This window comes from Engystomops pustulosus, chromosome 9 (genome assembly GCF_040894005.1).
Source record: "Engystomops pustulosus chromosome 9, aEngPut4.maternal, whole genome shotgun sequence".
Classification (NCBI taxonomy): Eukaryota; Metazoa; Chordata; class Amphibia; order Anura; family Leptodactylidae; genus Engystomops; species Engystomops pustulosus.
In genome coordinates this window covers 8,553,464-8,572,093 of record NC_092419.1, presented here as the reverse complement: position 1 = coordinate 8,572,093, position 18,630 = coordinate 8,553,464, and the positions used below count along the sequence as shown (strand labels likewise).

At 47.9% G+C, this 18,630-nt stretch overlaps 1 protein-coding gene across 1 annotated transcript in view; it reads left to right on the top strand.

Moving 5' to 3' along the window:
* Positions 1 to 2,315: 2,315 nt before the first annotated feature.
* The window catches only part of LOC140077971 (cytochrome P450 2C8-like), a 33,460-nt gene continuing 17,145 nt past the window's right edge, over positions 2,316 to 18,630 (top strand). The window contains exons 1-3 of the mRNA XM_072125667.1: positions 2,316 to 2,561; positions 15,509 to 15,671; positions 15,833 to 15,982. Coding sequence (XP_071981768.1) covers positions 2,382 to 2,561; positions 15,509 to 15,671; positions 15,833 to 15,982 — 493 coding nt within the window. The 5' untranslated portion in view covers positions 2,316 to 2,381. The remainder of the gene's footprint in view (positions 2,562 to 15,508; positions 15,672 to 15,832; positions 15,983 to 18,630) is intronic.

Below are 18,630 nucleotides of genomic sequence, written 5' to 3'. Positions count from 1 at the left end.
ATGACTGTATAGGGGTACCTTCCCAAGAACATATTGGGGATGTATATCTGGCCGCAGATTTGCTGCCGGATATAGTTCCCCCATAAGCTTCTATACGCATGGGCTCGGCACGGTGAGCACAACGAGTACTCACTGTTTTGAGCAAAAGAGAGAGAGCGTGCTCAATCTATGGCCGTAAGAACGACCAAGCGGCTCTATTCTCTATGGAGAGGGGAGGGGTGAGCCGCGCTCACCTCTCCTTCTCTCCAGCACGTCCGACGTGTGCCTGCCATATATATATATTTTAAGGGGAAGGGGGGCCCCATGCAGAAATCTGCTATGGGGCCCAGCCTCTCCTAGTTACGCCCCTGTATACAGCTGCTGTAGAACCTCATTTAAAACCCCCTATATTCTACAGAACCTCCTCATACATACCTTAGCTAATAATAATGCCGCACTTGCGGCTGCAGCTCACAGTCCACAGCTCAGCTGCTACACAACCTCACAATACACCTTTCCAATGCTGCTGAACATTATAATGAGAACGGCTGTGCAGTGATCTTTGTCTCTGGGCAGGCTGTATATACTGGGGGGGAGGCTGTGTATACTAGGGGAGGCTGTGTATACTGGGGGGGGGCAGTTTGTGTATACTAGGATGGGCAGGCTGTATATACTGGCGGGGAGGCTGTGTATTCTAGGGGAGGCTGTGTATACTGGGGGGGGGGGCAGTTTGTGTATACTAGGATGGGCAGACTGTATATACTGGGGGGACAGGCTGTTTATACTGGGGGAGGCTGTGTATACTGGGGTGGAGGAGTCTGTATATAGGGGCTGCATTTTAATTAAACTGGGTGGCCTTATAAGGAGTAATGTATATCATTTAATTTGTGAGTGTGTACATGGGGGCTGTTATAAATAAATTAAGGAAACTGTATATAAATTGGGTGTGTATGTAAATTAGCAGGGTGCTGAAGTTCAGGGGGCCTGCTATATATTATACAATGTGGTAGCTGTAGATACTATAATTTTTTGGGGGGAATATAAAGGATGTTTATGAGAATAGTGTGTTCAGTCATGTTGTAAGGATAATACATATTAGGAACACCCTCCATTATACTGTAAGTGACTGTGGTATTTTTATGAGCGTAGTGTGGAGTTGTGCTGCATAGAGCTGAAGACATTTGACTGTGAAGTCAGCAGAAATAAACCATGGCTGTGAGAAATCGTAAAGACGTCCACTTCCTGATGGAGCAGATCATCACCTGTACTGTGTCTCTGTATACCCTGCTGTGCTGTGTCTCTGTATATCCTGCTCAGCTGTGTCTCTGTATATCCCGCTGTGCTCTGTCTCTGTATACCCTGTTGTGCTCTGTGTCTCTGTATACCTTGCTTTCTTGTATGTCTCTGTATACCCTGCTGTGCTGTGTCTCTGTATATCCTGCTCTGCTGTGTTTCTGTACTCCCTGCTGTGCTGTGTCTCTGTGTATCCTGCTCTGCTGTGTCTCTGTAGACCCCGCTCTGCTGTGTCACTGTATACTCTGCTGTGCTGTGGCCCTGTATACCCCACTGTGCTGTGTCTCTGTATATCCTGCTGTGCTGTGTCCCTGTATACCCCGCTGTGCTGTGTCACTGTATACCCAGGGGTGAACCAAGCCTTTCTGCTGCCTGAGGCGAGCCATAGAGAGATGCCCCCCCCTCCCCATATTTGTAATATATCAGGGACCAGATGTGTCAGCATACAGCGTACCGCCATGTAGTATTAGATAGATACAGCGTGCCGCCATGTAGTATAAAATGCACACAGTGTGCAGCCACGTAGTATAAAATGTATACATCATACATACATGCATACATTGTGCCGGCCGGAAGGCGGGAGCACCGTGCCGATCAGTGGGTGGGTGGGAGCATGGCCCCGGTCGTGGTGGGAAGACGACGCCGACCAGCGGGTGGGCGGGAGCATGGTGTCGGTGCCGCCCCCTCGTCCAGCATGGCAGGTGCGCCCCTGTTTACACCCTGCTGTGCTGTGTCTCTCTTACCTCCTCCAGTTTCTAGTCACCTAGTAACTTGATCATACGTGCACCCTCAGCCAGTAACAGGAGATCTCTCTCATGAAGAATTATACAGGGGTCCGATGCTTCGACTCTTCTATCCTTCCATGTATAACTCGTACTTGATGGGAAAACACAAGAGGCCCAATATGTAGCTAAGTTTCTTCTGCCTTGGGGCTCACATATAATAGTGTCCTGAGGTTGTAGACATATTTATGCATAATGATATTTTTCAGAGGAGGTTAGAGGCTGTGATGTGCTCCTCAGCGCCTCCTCCACCATGGTGGCCCAGGGCAGTCACACGCCTTGCCAGTGGTTGGCACAGCATCGCTCCGTACAGACAGAGGGCACAGGATGGCTCTGAACATTGCAGCGACGCTTCTCCTGACCACTGGGGTCACCCTACTAATCTATCTTATAAAGTGGTGGCATGGGGTCAGACAGAAGAACCTACCTCCAGGACCTACCCCTCTACCCATCCTGGGGAACATCTTTCAGCTAGATGCCTCTGAATTACCTCAGTCTTTAGTTAAGGTAAGTACAGTATTTTTCGGACTATAAGGCACACCGGAGTATAATAAACGCCTGCTAAAATATCTAGGTTCATATATAAGGCGCACTGGACTATAAGGCGCACCTTTGATTTCTGAGAAAATCAATGGATTTTTTGTGCGCCTTATAGTCCGAAAAATTCGGTACATGTCATGAGGTCTGTATATGCTATGGCTAAAAACCACCAGAACTGCAACCTGAACTCTGCTGACTTTTTTATAGTAAGAGAATGTGAGGATTTCCTATATTTGACTAAGAAAATTACCTATTTTTACCCCTTCCTGCTGTTGCATTTTTACTTTTTGTCCATTTTCCAATTGCTACTTGAAAATTTTGCATTATTATTGTATTTTCTGTCGGTACAAAAGGTACATCATAGTGACCATTAAATATGAAATGTACTGGAAACCTGTAAAAATTCTGGGGATGGGAAAAAAAAAATGATTCCCATAATGTGAAAAAGACATTTACAATATTTGTGCAGCGTCATCACATCAATACCAGTTTTATATAAATCTTCACTTTTTTTTATTGTTTTTATGAAAGAATAAAAAAAAGTATAAAAGTAAAACAAAAAAAAATTCTCTTTTGTCATCCTAATCTGACCCTCATAACTTTTTTTTAACCTTTAAGTATACATATCATAGCTGTGTAAGGGAAAGGGAGGGGAAGTACTGAGGGAAATAGAGGGGGAGACATTGTAACAGCCTGTGAAGCTAAAGCACAGGGAAACTCTGGCAATTCTCCCGAAAGCGGTTGAGTCTATAATCATTAGCATAATTTTAAAAATTGCTTTTAATTTTATATACATTGTTACATTTTTTATGCCTAGACTTAGACCTTTCTATAAAAATCTAAACACATGTTGATGCAAATTGGTATTTGATTTTTATTTACTGCTACACTGTTAATCATAGTATCATAGTTTATACGGTTGAAAGAAGACACGTGTCAATCAAGTTCAACCAAGGAAGGGGAGGGAATTGGATGAAGAAGAGATTTATGGGAAAAGATTCTATATATAACCATCAATGTTATTTAGGTGTAAAAAGGCATCTAGACCCTTCTTTAAGCTGTCTGCTGTCCCTGCTGTGACCAGCACCTGAGCTCAGCTATTCCACAGATTGACAGTACTCATAGTAAAAAAGCCCTGTCACCTCTGGTGATTAAACCTTGTTTTCTCTAGACGGAGACAGTGCCCCCTCGTCTTTTGGTTTGATTTATTCTGAAACAACTTTCCACCATATTTTTTGAATAGACCATTCATATAGTTATATAAATTAATCATGTCCCCTTGTAGTCGTCTCTTTTCCAGACTAAATAAATCTAGTTCCTTTAATCTTTCCTCATAACTGAGACCCTCCATACCCTCCCATTTTTGTGGCTCTACATGGAACCCACTCCAGCTCCAGGGCCTCCTTTTTATGGACCGGTGCCCAGAACTGGACACCATAATCCAGGTGAGGCTGAACCAATGCCTTGTACAGTGTAATATTATATCCCTATCCCTAGAGTCCAGACCACTGCTGATACATGACAAGATCAAAACACACGGTCTATTGAGGATGAGGGGAGTAGTACAAACTATGTAGTGTAGTACAGTCTATGGAGGATGGGGGAAGTAGTACAAGCTGTGTAGTGTATTACAGTCTATGGAGGATGGGAGGAGTAGTACAAACTGTGTAGTGTATTACAGTCTATGGAGGATGTTCATATGCTGCAGAATGTTTGGTCATCCACTTAGCAAATGAGGTTTAATGTGGATAAATGTAAGGTTATGCACCTTGAGGCTAAAAATCCACCTACAACATCTGTCCTTTGGGGAGTAAATTTGGGAGAGTCCCTTGTTGAGAAGGACCTGGCTCACTAGTAGATCATACATTAAATAACAGCACAATGCCAATCAGCTGCCTCTAAAGCCAGTAGGATCTTGTCATGTATCAGCAGTGGTCTGGACTCTGGGATAGGGATGTATTATTACCACTGTACAAAGCATTGGTTCGGCCTCACCTGGAATATGCCATCCAGTTCTGGGCTCCGGTCCATAAAAAGGAGGCCCTGTAGCTGGAGAGGGTTCAACGTAGAGCCACAAAAATGTTATGAGGACAGATTAAAACAACTAGATTTATTTAGTCTGAAAAATTATATTATATAAATATATGAATGGTACATAAAAAAAATATGGTGTAAAGTTGTTTCAGAATAAATCAAATCAATAGACGAGGGGGCACTGTCTCCGTCTGGAGAAAACAAGGTTTCATCACCGAAGGCGACAGGGCTTTTTTACTATGAGAACTGTCAATCTGTGGAATAGCCTGCCTCAGGCGCTGGTCACAGCAGAGACAGCAGAGAGCTTCAAGAAGGGTCTAGATTAGAGATGAGCGAGCACCAAAAAGCTCGGGTGCTCGTTATTCGAGACAAACTTTTCCCGATGCTCGAGTGCTCGTCTCGAATAACGAACTCCATTGAAGTCAATGGGAGACTAGAGCATTTTTCAAGGGGACCAAGGGTCTGCACAGGGAAGCTTGGTGAAACACCTTGAAACCTCAGAAAATGATGGAAACACCACAGAAATGGACAGGAAACAGCAGGGGCAGCATGCATGGATGCCTCTGAGGCACCTTAATCGCACCATTATGCCAAAATTATGGGCAACAGCATGGCCATGACAGAGTGACCGAATGAGGCTAGATAGCATCTAAAACATCCAATAATTGACCCTGACACTATAGGGGACGGCATGCAGAGGCAAGCGACAGCAGCGGCAGGCTAGAGAGTGGCATGGCGACATACCCCAAATGGACTCAGGCTTCAAACCAATGGGTGGCAGAGAGGAACCAAAGGAGGTGAGCAAGAAGCGCTGAAATGATTTCCTATATCAACAAAAGGTTGACGGTATATTTAGTCGATAACACAGCATGGTGGCGACATAGTTACCAAGTTCCATAACGTATCTGGTGAAACACACGAAAAATGAGCCTGACACAGCTCGTTTGATAAAGGGACGACATGTGGAGGCAGCCATGGAGATCACTTCCATGATTAAGAGCGACAGTATGGGGCATTCATATTGCGCTGCTATGATTGAAACTTCAAGTCTACAGCATGGCGGCGACAGATTAGCCGAGTTCCATTATGTATCTGGTGAAACACCTGAAAATTCTGCCTGACAACGCTCGTTTGATAAGGGGATGATGTAATTTATATCCTCTCGCGCTCCAGTATAGACAGTTGAAAGTTGCGCATGGAGACATTGGTGGACACTGTGGAGGATCGTGGAGGCGAAATGGACAGGAAACCGCAGGGGCAGTATGCATGGATGCCTCTGAGGCTGCCTAATCTTGGGATGGAGCTGGCGGTCTGCTGCCAGGCGAGCTTTCGCCTGTCCAAGCCCCTGTCTCTCGGCTAAAATGGGCAAAATGGGCCTGTGGGCCAGAAGCGTTTCCTTTGACCAAAAGTATCATTTTCAAAGCAGGCGGGGGCTACAAACAGCACTTCTAAGAAACTTTTAAATAAGATTAAGTGTAGTAGTGTTCTTATAAGTTTAGGATATGGCGGTTGAGGGGATGTAAACAGATGCGCAAGAAGCGCTGAAATAATATCGGTAAATGATAAAAGTTTGCCAGTATATTTTGTGGATAACACAGCAGGGTGGCGACAAAGTTAATAAGTTTAATGTGGAAGCCATGAAAACAACCCAAAATTCTGCCTGACACAGCTCGTTTGATAAGGGGACCATGTATGGAGGCAGCTATATGGACGACTTAGGGAGGCAGCTATGGAGATGATGTGTGGAGGTAGCAATGAAGACAACGTGTGGAGGCAGCTGTCTCGGGCACCCACGCGATCCATACCACGGATCGCGGGTGCACCCGTGCCTCCGTTGCGGGCACCCCCGCGATCCATATCGCGGATCGCGGGTGCACCCGTGCCTCCCTCCGCTGCCCCACTGCTGCTCCGGTGCACTCACCTCTCCTGGCTCCCGCTCCCGTCCGGACTGGGTCTCGCGCGCGGCCCCGCTCCCTAGGGCGCGCGCGGCACTGCCTCAAGATTTAAAGGGCCAGCGCACAGGTGATTAGTGTTGGTCATTTCCTGTTTTGTATATAACCCTTTGTTTCCCATCATTCCCTGCCGGATCTTTGTGCCTCTTAGCCTTAGAGAAAGCTTCCTAGCGAGTATTGCTGTGTTCCTGCGTATTCCTGTATTCCTGTGTTCCAGTGTATTCCTGTGTGTTCCCGTTCCTGAGTCCTGTGTTGCCGTGTTACCTGTGTTCCTCCCTGTTGCTGTGTGCCTGTGTTCCCGTTCCCTCCTGCCTGGACCTCCTGTTGCTGACCCCGGACTTGAACCTGATGTTGCATCTCTGCCGCCTGCCCTGACCCTGTGCCTGGACCCGACTACGAGTTTGTCATCCGTTAAGGTACCTCGACCTCGGCTGCCACCGTGGGCTAGTCACACCTGGGAACGACCTAGTGGTATCCTGCCGCAGCAAGTCCAACCCGCTTTGCGGCGGGCTCTGGTGAAAACCAGGTGCCGCTAGGCTCCGGTTCCGGGTGTTGGCTAGTTACATCTCCCGCGGTGGTCCAGAGGATCCACTGATCCTAACAGTAAGATCCGGCCATGGATCCCGCCGAGGCTCCTTCTCCCAGTCAGCCTGATCTCGCCACCATCGTGATCCACCAGTCCCGGCAGATTGCAGCACAGCGGAATCAGCTAGAGCAAGTCACCGCCATGCTCCAACAACTACTTGCTACCCAACATCAGCAACAGTCTCCTGAAGCGGCCGCTGCGACCCCTGCTGCCCTGGCTTACCTTCCTGCTGCTGAACCCAGGCTACGCCTCTCTTTGCCCGGCAAGTATGATGGAGATCCAAAGATGTGCAGGGGCTTCATAACCCAGTGCTCCTTGCACATAGAACTGATGCCGTCGCAATTTGCCACAGAGCGGTCCAAGGTGGCATTTGTCCTCAGCCTTCTTTCCGGGAAAGCCCTGGCCTGGGCTACTCCGCTTTGGGACAGAGATGACCCGGTTGTGTCTAACCTCACTGCGTTTCTGTCAAAGTTCCGGTCTGTCTTCGAGGAACCAGCACGAGCCTCCTCTGCGGAGTCTGCATTGTTGAACTTGCGTCAGGGCAACTCATCGGTGGGAGAGTACGCAGTTCAATTCTGCACCCTGGCTTCTGAACTTGCGTGGAACGATGCAGCCCTCATCGCTACATTTAAGAAAGGGCTCTCTGCACAGGTCAAGGACGCACTGGCAGCTCGGGATCTTCCATCTACTCTGAGTGACCTCATCACCTTGGCCACTCGAATTGATGTTCGGTTTAAGGAGCGAGCTGAGGAACTACGCTCCGAGTATCCCCAAGGCCGTGTTAGACGCATTCCTCGCCTGGCGCCAGTCTTCCAAAGGCCGCTCCAGGGTCCGCCTGAATCTTCTGCTGAGGAACCCATGCAGGTTGACTGAACCCGGCTCACTCTACGAGAGCGTTCAAGACGCCGACAGGAGAACCTATGTCTGTACTGTGCCAGCCCTGAGCATTTCATCGGTTCCTGTCCTGTCCGTCCTCAACGTCCGGGAAACGCCAGCACCTAGGCTTCTTGGGAGAAGCATCCCTAGGTGTAAATACAGCTTCTCCACGTCTGACTCTTCCCGTGCTCCTCAGCGTTGGCACCGGTACCCAGATCCAGGTTACTGCCTTCCTGGACTCGGGCTCTACAGCGAACTTCGTGGATGCAGCCTTGGTCTCTCGGCATCACTTCCCGGTGGTTCGTCTCAAGAAGCCATTGTCTATTGCCTCGGTCAATGGTCAGATTCTCTCCGTACCCATCTGGTTTCGCACGGAGCCCCTGCTTCTGCAAGTTGGTGCCCTACATCAAGAGAGACTTTCGTTTTTTGTGCTGCCCCAAAGCACATCTGCTCTACTGCTGGGTCTCCCCTGGTTGCAGCTTCATGCCCCTGTACTGGACTGGTCCTCTGGGCATATCCTCCGTTGGGGTCCGAACTGTGCTTCACGTTGTATGCAGATTCCCCGTCCGCTACCTGTGAGGACTTCGACTCTGGCTCCCAAGTCTCTGGAGGGTCTGCCAGCTTGTTATCGGGACTTTTCGGACGTTTTCTCCAAGAAGCAGGCGGAGATTCTACCACCACATCGTCCCTATGATTGCCCTGTGGATCTTCTTCCTGGCGCCACTCCTCCCAGAGGTCGTGTCTACCCTCTTTCTGTACCTGAGTCTCTAGCCATGTCCGACTACATCAAGGAGAATCTGCAGAGGGGTTTTATACGCAAGTCCTCCTCTCCGGCTGGCGCAGGGTTTTTCTTCGTTACCAAGAAGGACGGCTCCCTACGTCCCTGTATAGACTATCATGGGCTGAATAAGATCACGGTAAAAAACCGTTACCCTCTGCCGTTGATTACAGAACTCTTTGATCGCCTACGTGGTTCCAAGGTGTTCTCCAAGCTGGACCTCCGTGGTGCTTACAATCTCATCCGGATCCGCAAAGGTGATGAGTGGAAGACGGCGTTTAACACCCGTGACAGGCACTTTGAGTACCTAGTGATGCCCTTTGGACTGTGTAATGCCCCTGCTGTTTTTCAGGAGTTTGTGAACGACATTTTTCGGGACCTTCTTTATACTTGTGTCGTGGTCTACCTCGATGACATCTTGGTGTACTCTCCAGACCTTGAGTCCCACCAGGCACACGTACGACAAGTTCTAGGTCGACTTCGTGCCAATCACCTCTATGCCAAGTTAGAAAAATGCCTGTTTCACCAGCACTGCCTTCCCTTCCTTGGTTACATAATTTCCAACAGAGGCCTTCAGATGGACCCCGCGAAGCTGTCTGCAGTTCTTCAGTGGCCACGTCCAGAGGGTCTCCGAGCCATACAGAGGTTCCTGGGGTTTGCGAACTATTACCGTCAGTTTATTCCCCATTTCTCCACTCTGGTGTCCCCCATCGTGGCGCTCACCAAGAAGGGTGCCAATCCACGTGCCTGGTCTCCAGCTGCTGAAATGGCCTTCTCCAAGTTAAAGTCTGCTTTCTCCTCGGCTCCCGTACTCTCTAGGCCAGATACGGACAAACCCTTTCTTCTGGAGGTGGACGCATCCTCCATAGGAGCTGGAGCGGTGCTCACTCAGAAAGGGCCCAAGGGCCGAACTTTGACTTGCGGTTTCTTTTCCAAGACTTTTTCTCCAGCTGAGAGAAATTATTCCATTGGAGACAGAGAACTATTAGCCATCAAACTTTCTCTTGAAGAATGGCGATATCTTCTGGAGGGAGCTCTCCATCCTGTTTGTGTGTACACTGACCACAAGAATCTTCTGTACCTCCAGACAGCCCAGCGCCTGAATCCCAGGCAAGCCCGGTGGTCTTTGTTCTTCTCCCGCTTTGACTTGCTGATTCATTTTCGTCCGGCAGACAAGAATGTCAAGGCTGATGCTCTGTCCCGTTCGTCAGATGTTGTTGGAGATGAACCAGTTCCTCGGCACATAATTTGTCCTGATCAGCTTGTTGTTGCAGCTCCGGTGGACCTTCGGCAGCTGCCTCCTGGCAAGACGTATGTTAGACCTGCTCTCAGGAAGAGGATTCTGTCTTGGGGACATTCTTCTCGTCTGGCTGGGCACCCTGGGGTGCAGCGCTCCTTGGCCCTCATCTCCCGCTATTACTGGTGGCCAGACCTGGTCAAAGATGTTCGGGAGTTTGTGGGATCCTGCTCCTCCTGTGCCCGCAATAAAGCCTCTTGTCTCAAACCGGCTGGACTGTTACTCCCGTTGCCGATACCCAGTCGCCCGTGGTCTCACGTGGCAATGGACTTTGTTACTGATTTGCCTGTCTCCTCGGGCAATACTGTCATCTGGGTGGTGACGGACCGGTTTTCCAAAATGTCCCATTTTGTTCCCCTTCCAGGTCTTCCGTCTTCTCCACAGCTTGCCAGTTTGTTCTTCAAACATATCTTCCATCTGCATGGCCTTCCGCTTCACATTGTGTCCGATCGAGGAGTCCAGTTTGTCTCTAAATTCTGGCGTTCTTTATGTAACCAACTGCAGGTCATCCTTGACTTTTCTTCTGCTTACCACCCTCAGTCGAATGGTCAAGTAGAGAGGGTGAACCAGACTTTGGGCTGCTACTTGCGCCACTTCGTCTCAGCCCGTCAAGACAATTGGACTGACCTTCTACCTTGGGCTGAGTTCTCTTACAATTCTCTGGACTCGGGATCTACTAGTTCGGCTCCGTTCTTCGTGGTCTATGGACGTATTCCTCGCCCACCTCTCCCGCTGTCTACTCCCTCTGTTGTCCCTGCGGTGGAGGATCTGGTGCAGGATCTCAAGGCTGTTTGGGACCAGACCCGCCAGTCCCTTCTACGAGCTTCAGACCGTACCAAGACCCAGGCTGATAAAAGACGTCGAGCTCCTCCTGTCTTCTCTCCTGGTGACAAAGTATGGCTATCCTCCAGATACGTCCGGCTTAAGATACCCAGCTATAAACTTGGGCCCCGGTTCCTTGGCCCCTTTGAGGTAATCAAGCGCATTAATCAAGTGGCATACAAGCTCCGCCTTCCTCCATCTATGCGCATCCCGAACTCCTTTCATGTATCCCTCCTGAAGCCAGTCGTCTTGAACCGTTTCTCCCAGCAATCCCCTCCTCCGGCTCCTGAGGCTGATTCTCCAGATGTATATGAAGTCAAGGAGGTTCTGGACATGAAGTTCGTAAGGGGTAAGCGGTTCTTCCTTGTAGATTGGAAGGGGTTCGGGCCTGAGGAGAGATCCTGGGAGCCTGAGGAGAATATTTTTGATCGGACTCTCCTCCAGAGGTTTCTTGGGACCAAGAAGAAGAGGGAGAGGCCGAAGGGGGGGGGGGGGTACTGTCACGGGCACCCCCGCGATCCATACCACGGATCGCGGGTGCACCCGTGCCTCCGTTGCGGGCACCCCCGCGATCCATATCGCGGATCGCGGGTGCACCCGTGCCTCCCTCCGCTGCCCCACTGCTGCTCCGGTGCACTGACCTCTCCTGGCTCCCGCTCCCGTCCGGACTGGGTCTCGCGCGCGGCCCCGCTCCCTAGGGCGCGCGCGCGGCACTGCCTCAAGATTTAAAGGGCCAGCGCACAGGTGATTAGTATTGGTCATTTCCTGTTTTGTATATAACCCTTTGTTTCCCATCATTCCCTGCCGGATCATTGTGCCTCTTAGCCTTAGAGAAAGCTTCCTAGCGAGTATTGCTGTGTTCCTGCGTATTCCTGCATTCCTGCGTTCCAGTGTATTCCTGTGTGTTCCCGTTCCTGAGTCCTGTGTTGCCGTGTTACCTGTGTTCCTCCCTGTTGCTGTGTGCCTGTGTTCCCGTTCCCTCCTGCCTGGACCTCCTGTTGCTGACCCCGGACTTGAACCTGATGTTGCATCTCTGCCGCCTGCCCTGACCCTGTGCCTGGACCCGACTACGAGTTTGTCATCCGTTAAGGTACCTCGACCTCGGCTGCCACCGTGGGCTAGTCACACCTGGGAACGACCTAGTGGTATCCTGCCGCAGCAAGTCCAACCCGCTTTGCGGCGGGCTCTGGTGAAAACCAGGTGCCGCTAGGCTCCGGTTCCGGGTGTTGGCTAGTTACATCTCCCGCGGTGGTCCAGAGGATCCACTGATCCTAACAGCAGCTATAAAGACGACGTGTTGAGGCTGCTATGGACACAATTAAATTTGGACAGTGCCTGTATGTGGCAGTCCAAAAAAGTTTTCAAACCAGAGGACCGGGTGGGTGGCCCTCCAGAAAAATTAAATACATAGAGTACTATACCTAGAGACAGTTGGCCCTGGCAAAAAAATAGCCAGTTTCCTCTGCTTTAGTGTACAAAGAGGAGGAGAAGGAGGACAATGAGGAGGAGGAGTGCATACATTATTCAGGTTGAGCTTCCTTCACCTGGTGGAGAATGGAAATCCTGAGAAATCCAGGCTTTATTCATCTTGATAAGCGGCAGCCTGTCAGCGCTGTCAGCGCTGTCAGTCGACAGGCGTGTACGCTTATCGGTGATGATGCCACCAGCTGCACTGAAAACCCGCTCAGACAACACGCTAGTGGCAGGGCAGGCAAGAACCTCCAAGGCGTACAGCGCCAGTTCGTGCCACATGTCCAGCTTTGAAACCCAGTAGTTGTAGGGAGCTGTGTGATCATTTAGGACGATGGTATGGTCAGCTACGTACTCCCTCACCATCTTTCTGTAAAGATCAGCCCTACTCTGCCGAGACTGGGGACAGGTGACAGTGTCTTGCTGGGGTGACATAAAACTGGCAAAGACCTTGTAAAGCGTACCCCTGCCAGTGCTGGACAAGCTGCCTGCTCGCCTACTCTCCATTGCTACTTGTGCCGCAGAAGTACGCCCTCTGCCGCTAGCGATGTCAGAAGGGAAATACTGTTTCAGCTTGTGCACAAGGGCCTGCTGGTATTCATGCATTCTCACACTCCTTTCCTCTCCAGGGATGAGAGTGGAAAGATTTTGCTTGTACCGTGGGTCCAGGAGAGTGAATACCCAGTAATTGGTGCTGAAATAAATTCTTTGAACGCGAGGGTCACTGGATAGGCAGCCTAGCATGAAATCTGCCATATGCGCCAGAGCACCCAACGCGCAAGAATTCACTCCCCTCACTGGCCTGACTGTCCATTTCCTCCTCCTCCAACTCCTCCAACTCCTCTTCTTCTGCCCATACACGCTGAAAAGTGAATGACTGAGCAATGCTCCCCTCTTCTGTCTCGTCAACATTCTCCTCCTCTTCCTCCTCATCCTCCTCCACCTCCTCCGATATGCGCTGAGAAACAGACCTGAGGGTGCTTTGGCTATCAACAAGGGAATCTTCTTCCCCGGCTCTCTGACGAGCGCAAAGCTTCTGATTTCATGCTGACCAGAGAGTTTTTCAACAGGCCAAGCAGCGGGATGGTGTGGCTGATGATGGCGGCATCGCCACTGACCATCTGTGTTGACTCCTCAAAGTTACTCAGCACCTGACAGATATCAGACATTCACGTCCACTCCTCATTGTAGACTTGAGGAAGCTGACTGACCTGACTACCAGTTCTGGTGGAAATTGACATCTGGCAGTCTACAATCGCTCTGCACTGCTGGTAAACTCTAGATAACATGGTTAATGTTGAATTCCACCTGGTGGGCACGTCGCACAACAGTCGGTGAGCGGGCAGTTGGAGGCGGCGCTGCGCTGCCCTGAGAGTGACAGCATCTGTGCTGGACTTCCTGAAATGCGCACCGATGAGGCGCACCTTCGTGAGCAAATCAGACAGATTGGGGTATGTCTTGAGGAAACGCTGAACTATGAGATTTAACACATGGGCCAGGAATGGCACATGTGTCAGTCTGCCGAGTTGCAGAGCCGCCACCAGGTTACGGCCGTTGTCACACACAACCATGCCTGGCTTCAGGTTCAGTGGTGCCAGCCACAGATCAGTCTGCGCCGTGATGCCCTGTAATAGCTCTTGGGCGGTGTGCCTTTTATCGCCTAGGCTCCGCAGTTTGAGCACCGCCTGCTGTCGCTTAACAACGGCACTGCTGCTGTGCCTAGAGCTACCGACTGATGGTGCCATGCCCACAGATGGTAATTCGGAGGAGGAGGAGGTGGAGGAGGGGTAGGAGGAGGAGAAGGCATAGTACGCCTGAGAGACCTGGACCGAGGTAGGCATTGCGGCGTCCCTCTGCTCCCTCATCAGCAGGTGGTGTCTCACCCCGCCCAGGACTACGGCCTCTGACGCCCACGCCTACGCCCTCGTCCTCTACCCCTAGACCTCGGGTTCAACATTTTCAAAATTAAAGTGTAAACTGTAAATTATTTTTGTGGGGTTTTTTTTGGTGTTTTTTTTTGTGTTTTTGTTTTTTTAACAAAACGATGCTATCCTATTGCTATGGCTAGTTTCAAGCCTACACTGACAGCACACAACTGGATTTTGTGCTGTGCCTGATGAATTCGAGTTATAAAAAAAAGAAAAGTAAAAAAAAAAAAGAAAAAGCAAACTGCGCCTAATTCAATCAAACCCCTAATAAATTGTCCCACTTAGGTGTTTGAGATGGATATGTGTGTCACTAAGAGCTAAATAGAACGTTCCCAAGTCTCCCTGCAAATTCCTCACAATATGGTACTAGCTGCACTACTAGTTCCAGCAAGCCCAGCTTCAAGCAAACAACAAAAAAAATATAACGCTATTCTAGCCCTAACAAGCGCTGTTGGGTCCTTGTAGAATCACTCCTGCCTAACAGTAAGCTAATATAACACCCTAACGCTATCCCTGCAGCAGCAGCTCTCTCCCTAACGGCATCCAGACAGAGAATGATGCGAGCAGCGCGGGCAGGGACGAGTCTATTCCACGGTCACCTGATCAGGCCAACCAACCACTGCTATTGACGTGTAAGGGTACCATGTCATGCTGGGTGGAGTGCAAAGTCTCCTGGCTTGTGATTGGCTCTGTTTCTGGCCGCCAAAGATCAAAACGGCGGGAGCTGCCATTTTCTCGAGATGGCGAAGTATATGTCCGAGCAACGAGCAGTTACGAGTACGCGAACGAGCATCAAGCTCGGACGAGTGTGTTCGCTGATCTCTAGTCTAGATGCCTTTTTACACCCAAATAACATTGATGGTTTTGTTATAAAGAATTGTTTCCCCGAAATCTCTTCCTCATGTAATCCCTTCCCTTCCTTGGTTGAAATTGATGGACATGTGTCTTTTTTCAACCGTATGAACTATGATACTATGAAGAAGGATGTATAAAGTCAGTGGATAAATGTAAAACATGGAATAGCTGGGTTCTCCAAGAACAAGTCCTTAAATTCTTTTCGCTTTACTAGCAAATAAAGGAGAGTCCTAAAAATTCCCAATTTTCCCTATAATAATTCAGAAATCCATTATAGAGTAGTACTATTTTTTAATATTTTTAAATATTTCCATAGTTGAGCAAGAAGTATGGACCTGTCTACACCATTTACATAGGAAATCTTCGGGCGATAGTTCTGGTTGGGTATGATGTGGTGAAGGAAGCCTTGGTGGACCACAGTGATGCTTTTAGCAGTAGGGGGGACACAGGAGCCGGCAAATTTTTTCAGAAGGATTTTGGTAAGTTGTTAAAATTATTACTGGTGTGTCTCATTGTAACTGGTGATGAATTTATTGTAAATTCCTTTATAATCTTATAATCAGACATTTCTACTATACAATATTTGACAATATTGAATATTTCAAACCCTTGAAATTGGTTTCATGCTTAATATTAACAGGGGTCATTGCCAGCAATGGAGAAAGGTGGAAAATACTTCGGCGATTTTCAATGACAATTTTAAGAAATTTTGGAATGGGAAAGAGAAGCATTGAAGAAAGAATCCTAGAAGAAGCTTGTTTTCTTAGTGGGAAATTTCTGGAAGATAAAGGTGATTGGAAAAACCAAGCCCAATTTGGCAAATTTACTAAGAGCAGTGCAGTATGTACTATGTGCAGTGTATACAAAGTGCAGTGTGTGTACTATGTGCAGTGTGTGTACTATGTGCAGGGTGTGTACTATGTGCAGGGTGTACTATGTACAGGGTGTACTACTGTATATGCGGTGTGTACTATGTGCGGTGTGTGCTATGTGTGGTGTGTACTATGTGCAGTGTGTACTATGTGCGGTGTGTACTATGTGTGGTGTGTACTATGTGCAGGGGGTAAAATAAAATAGACCGATTGGATATGGACATGGGTACCGATTAACAGAGATTGTCGATCGCTGTGTAACTGTAGTACAAATATGGTATTGTAGATGGTAACCCAGTGTAGATGCACCTAATGTGTTTAAATCCAAAAAAACACTAGATAAATCAGAGGGGTACCCCTTGCATTATAGGGGAAGTTGGACAAACACTGAAGACTGATATTAGAATAAAAGTACATTTTTATTGGTGGCACAATGCAAACATAAAAATATATATACAAGTGACAAAGACAAGGCACTGATATATGAATAAAATTTGTATGAAAAAATGGCAAAAACAGGTAATGAGGTGTTGCAGATACAGAAACGGGACTGCCTGGACAGAGTGGAAGGAGATGGTATATGCAGTAAAACGAGTGAAGCTGGGCCTGAAAGAGTGTATCTCACTAAGGGTGTACTGTCAATATGTTAATCCATCAACTAGGCATTAGTGCCCAACAAGTGGGACAGAAAATGCCTTGCAGAAAGGGTAAATAGGTAAGTATAAAAGCCAAGTTAAAGCGACAGCTCCTACCAGGTAAGGAACGTAAAGGGCCTCCACTGTCCAGGGTACACCGTGTCCCCGACGCGCGTTTCGGCTCGCGCTTGAGCCTTCGTCTGGGGGTTGGCGTCAATAGGGTGTAGGAGGTGTATATAAGAGGAAGAAGAGCCAATGGGCGTTGTGGGAAGAATTACGTGTGGTCTCAAACCTGCTGATTACGAAAGCGGGTGGTGTAAGGTTTGTCACGTGACCCGCGGCGTCACAGAGCGCAGGTTCGCTAATTACCAATAGGTCAGGGGGTGACTGGTTTGTCATGTGACCTGTAGCGTCATCGGGTCATGTGACTGAATATCGCGAGACTGCAACATGTGTTCGTTGCTGGTCTAGAAGCGCAAAAAAGAGACATTGTGGAGCGCATGTATGTCTGGCGCCCCCTATAGAAACGATATGTAATTGCAGAGTAAGGAAAAATATTTCATGTAATATATTAATCTGGACCAATTTGGTTGCAAAGGGTAAGTATCGCTAATGTATGAAGATTAAATAAGATGCATTTGGTGATTCAGTACTGTGACCTAGTGTACCAAATATTATAGTGCAAATTCAGAAGAAAATATTAAATAAATTATGTGTTACGAGACAGACTCTTAAAATTAGTGTAGTGTTTAAAGAAAATGTAGACGAATTATGCATGACAAACACATAAAATTAGTGCAATGTTTAAGAGGTAAAGTGACAAGTGCATAAAGAGATCCTTCGATAATCAATTGGGTAAAACAGATTATTACTTTTTTCATCACATAGATCTTTACAAGTTCTTAACATTATCATTGATAATTTTTCACATAGGTCTTTATAGAGAATAAAGTATCAACATTTATAAATAATAGATGAATTAAAATACCTATGGTGTACATACATCCCCATTTTTTGACTTAAAAATAATAATAATAATAATAATCAAGTGCAGTGGTGGGTGGTGATGGGGGATAGTGCGGGGACAAGAGGGGGGGGGGACAAGAGTGTGGGGGAGTGAAGGGAAAATGTGGGGGAACAAGGTGAATATATCAACCATTTTGCATAAATATATATATTACAGAAGTAACAATGGCAATATTGTCTTGGATTTATCATTTGGTATGGGGGACATGAATACCAGAAATATTTATACAGTATAGTTACATATGCCTGAATGCATGTCCTTAAGAGGCCATGTCCTCGAAGAACCAGGAGAATATTTCTATGGACTTTGCGCAAGAAAGAATTAGTGATGAAGACAGGTTTGGATGAATTTTCAATTCGATTTTATGTATATATCATCATTCGTATGAACAAGATCCTCAAAGGCTCAATTATTATAGGTGATGTATAATTATCGAATACTGTGGGAAGAAAAAATGCTGGAAAACAGAAAATATTTGAGTTAGCAACATAATAACAACAGTTAAAAACTGGTGTGCTAAGACGCCAGTGTATAAATGCAAGGCATGAACACCGCAGCATTAACAGGGTAGAAATTTGGGGGGTGGGTGAGAGATAATTTTTGTTTTTGGGTACGTTTATTGGAGAAATGGAGCAAAGCTAAGGGTCTCGTTGAGACCTTTTGGTTTTAGGGTATTTAAGGTCCAGATCCACCGGGTTTCGTGTTGAGCTAAGATTTTCTGGATCGGACCACCTCTAATTCCAAGGTCCACTTTTTCAATACCGCGTACTCGCAGGAGACTTGGATCCGAGTTGTGTTTCTCCTTAAAATGGAGTGCCACTGGTTTACCCTCAAGATCTGCATCACTGCCGAGTGTGGTTTTAATGTCACGCATATGTTCCCTAACCCTTATTTTCATGGCCCT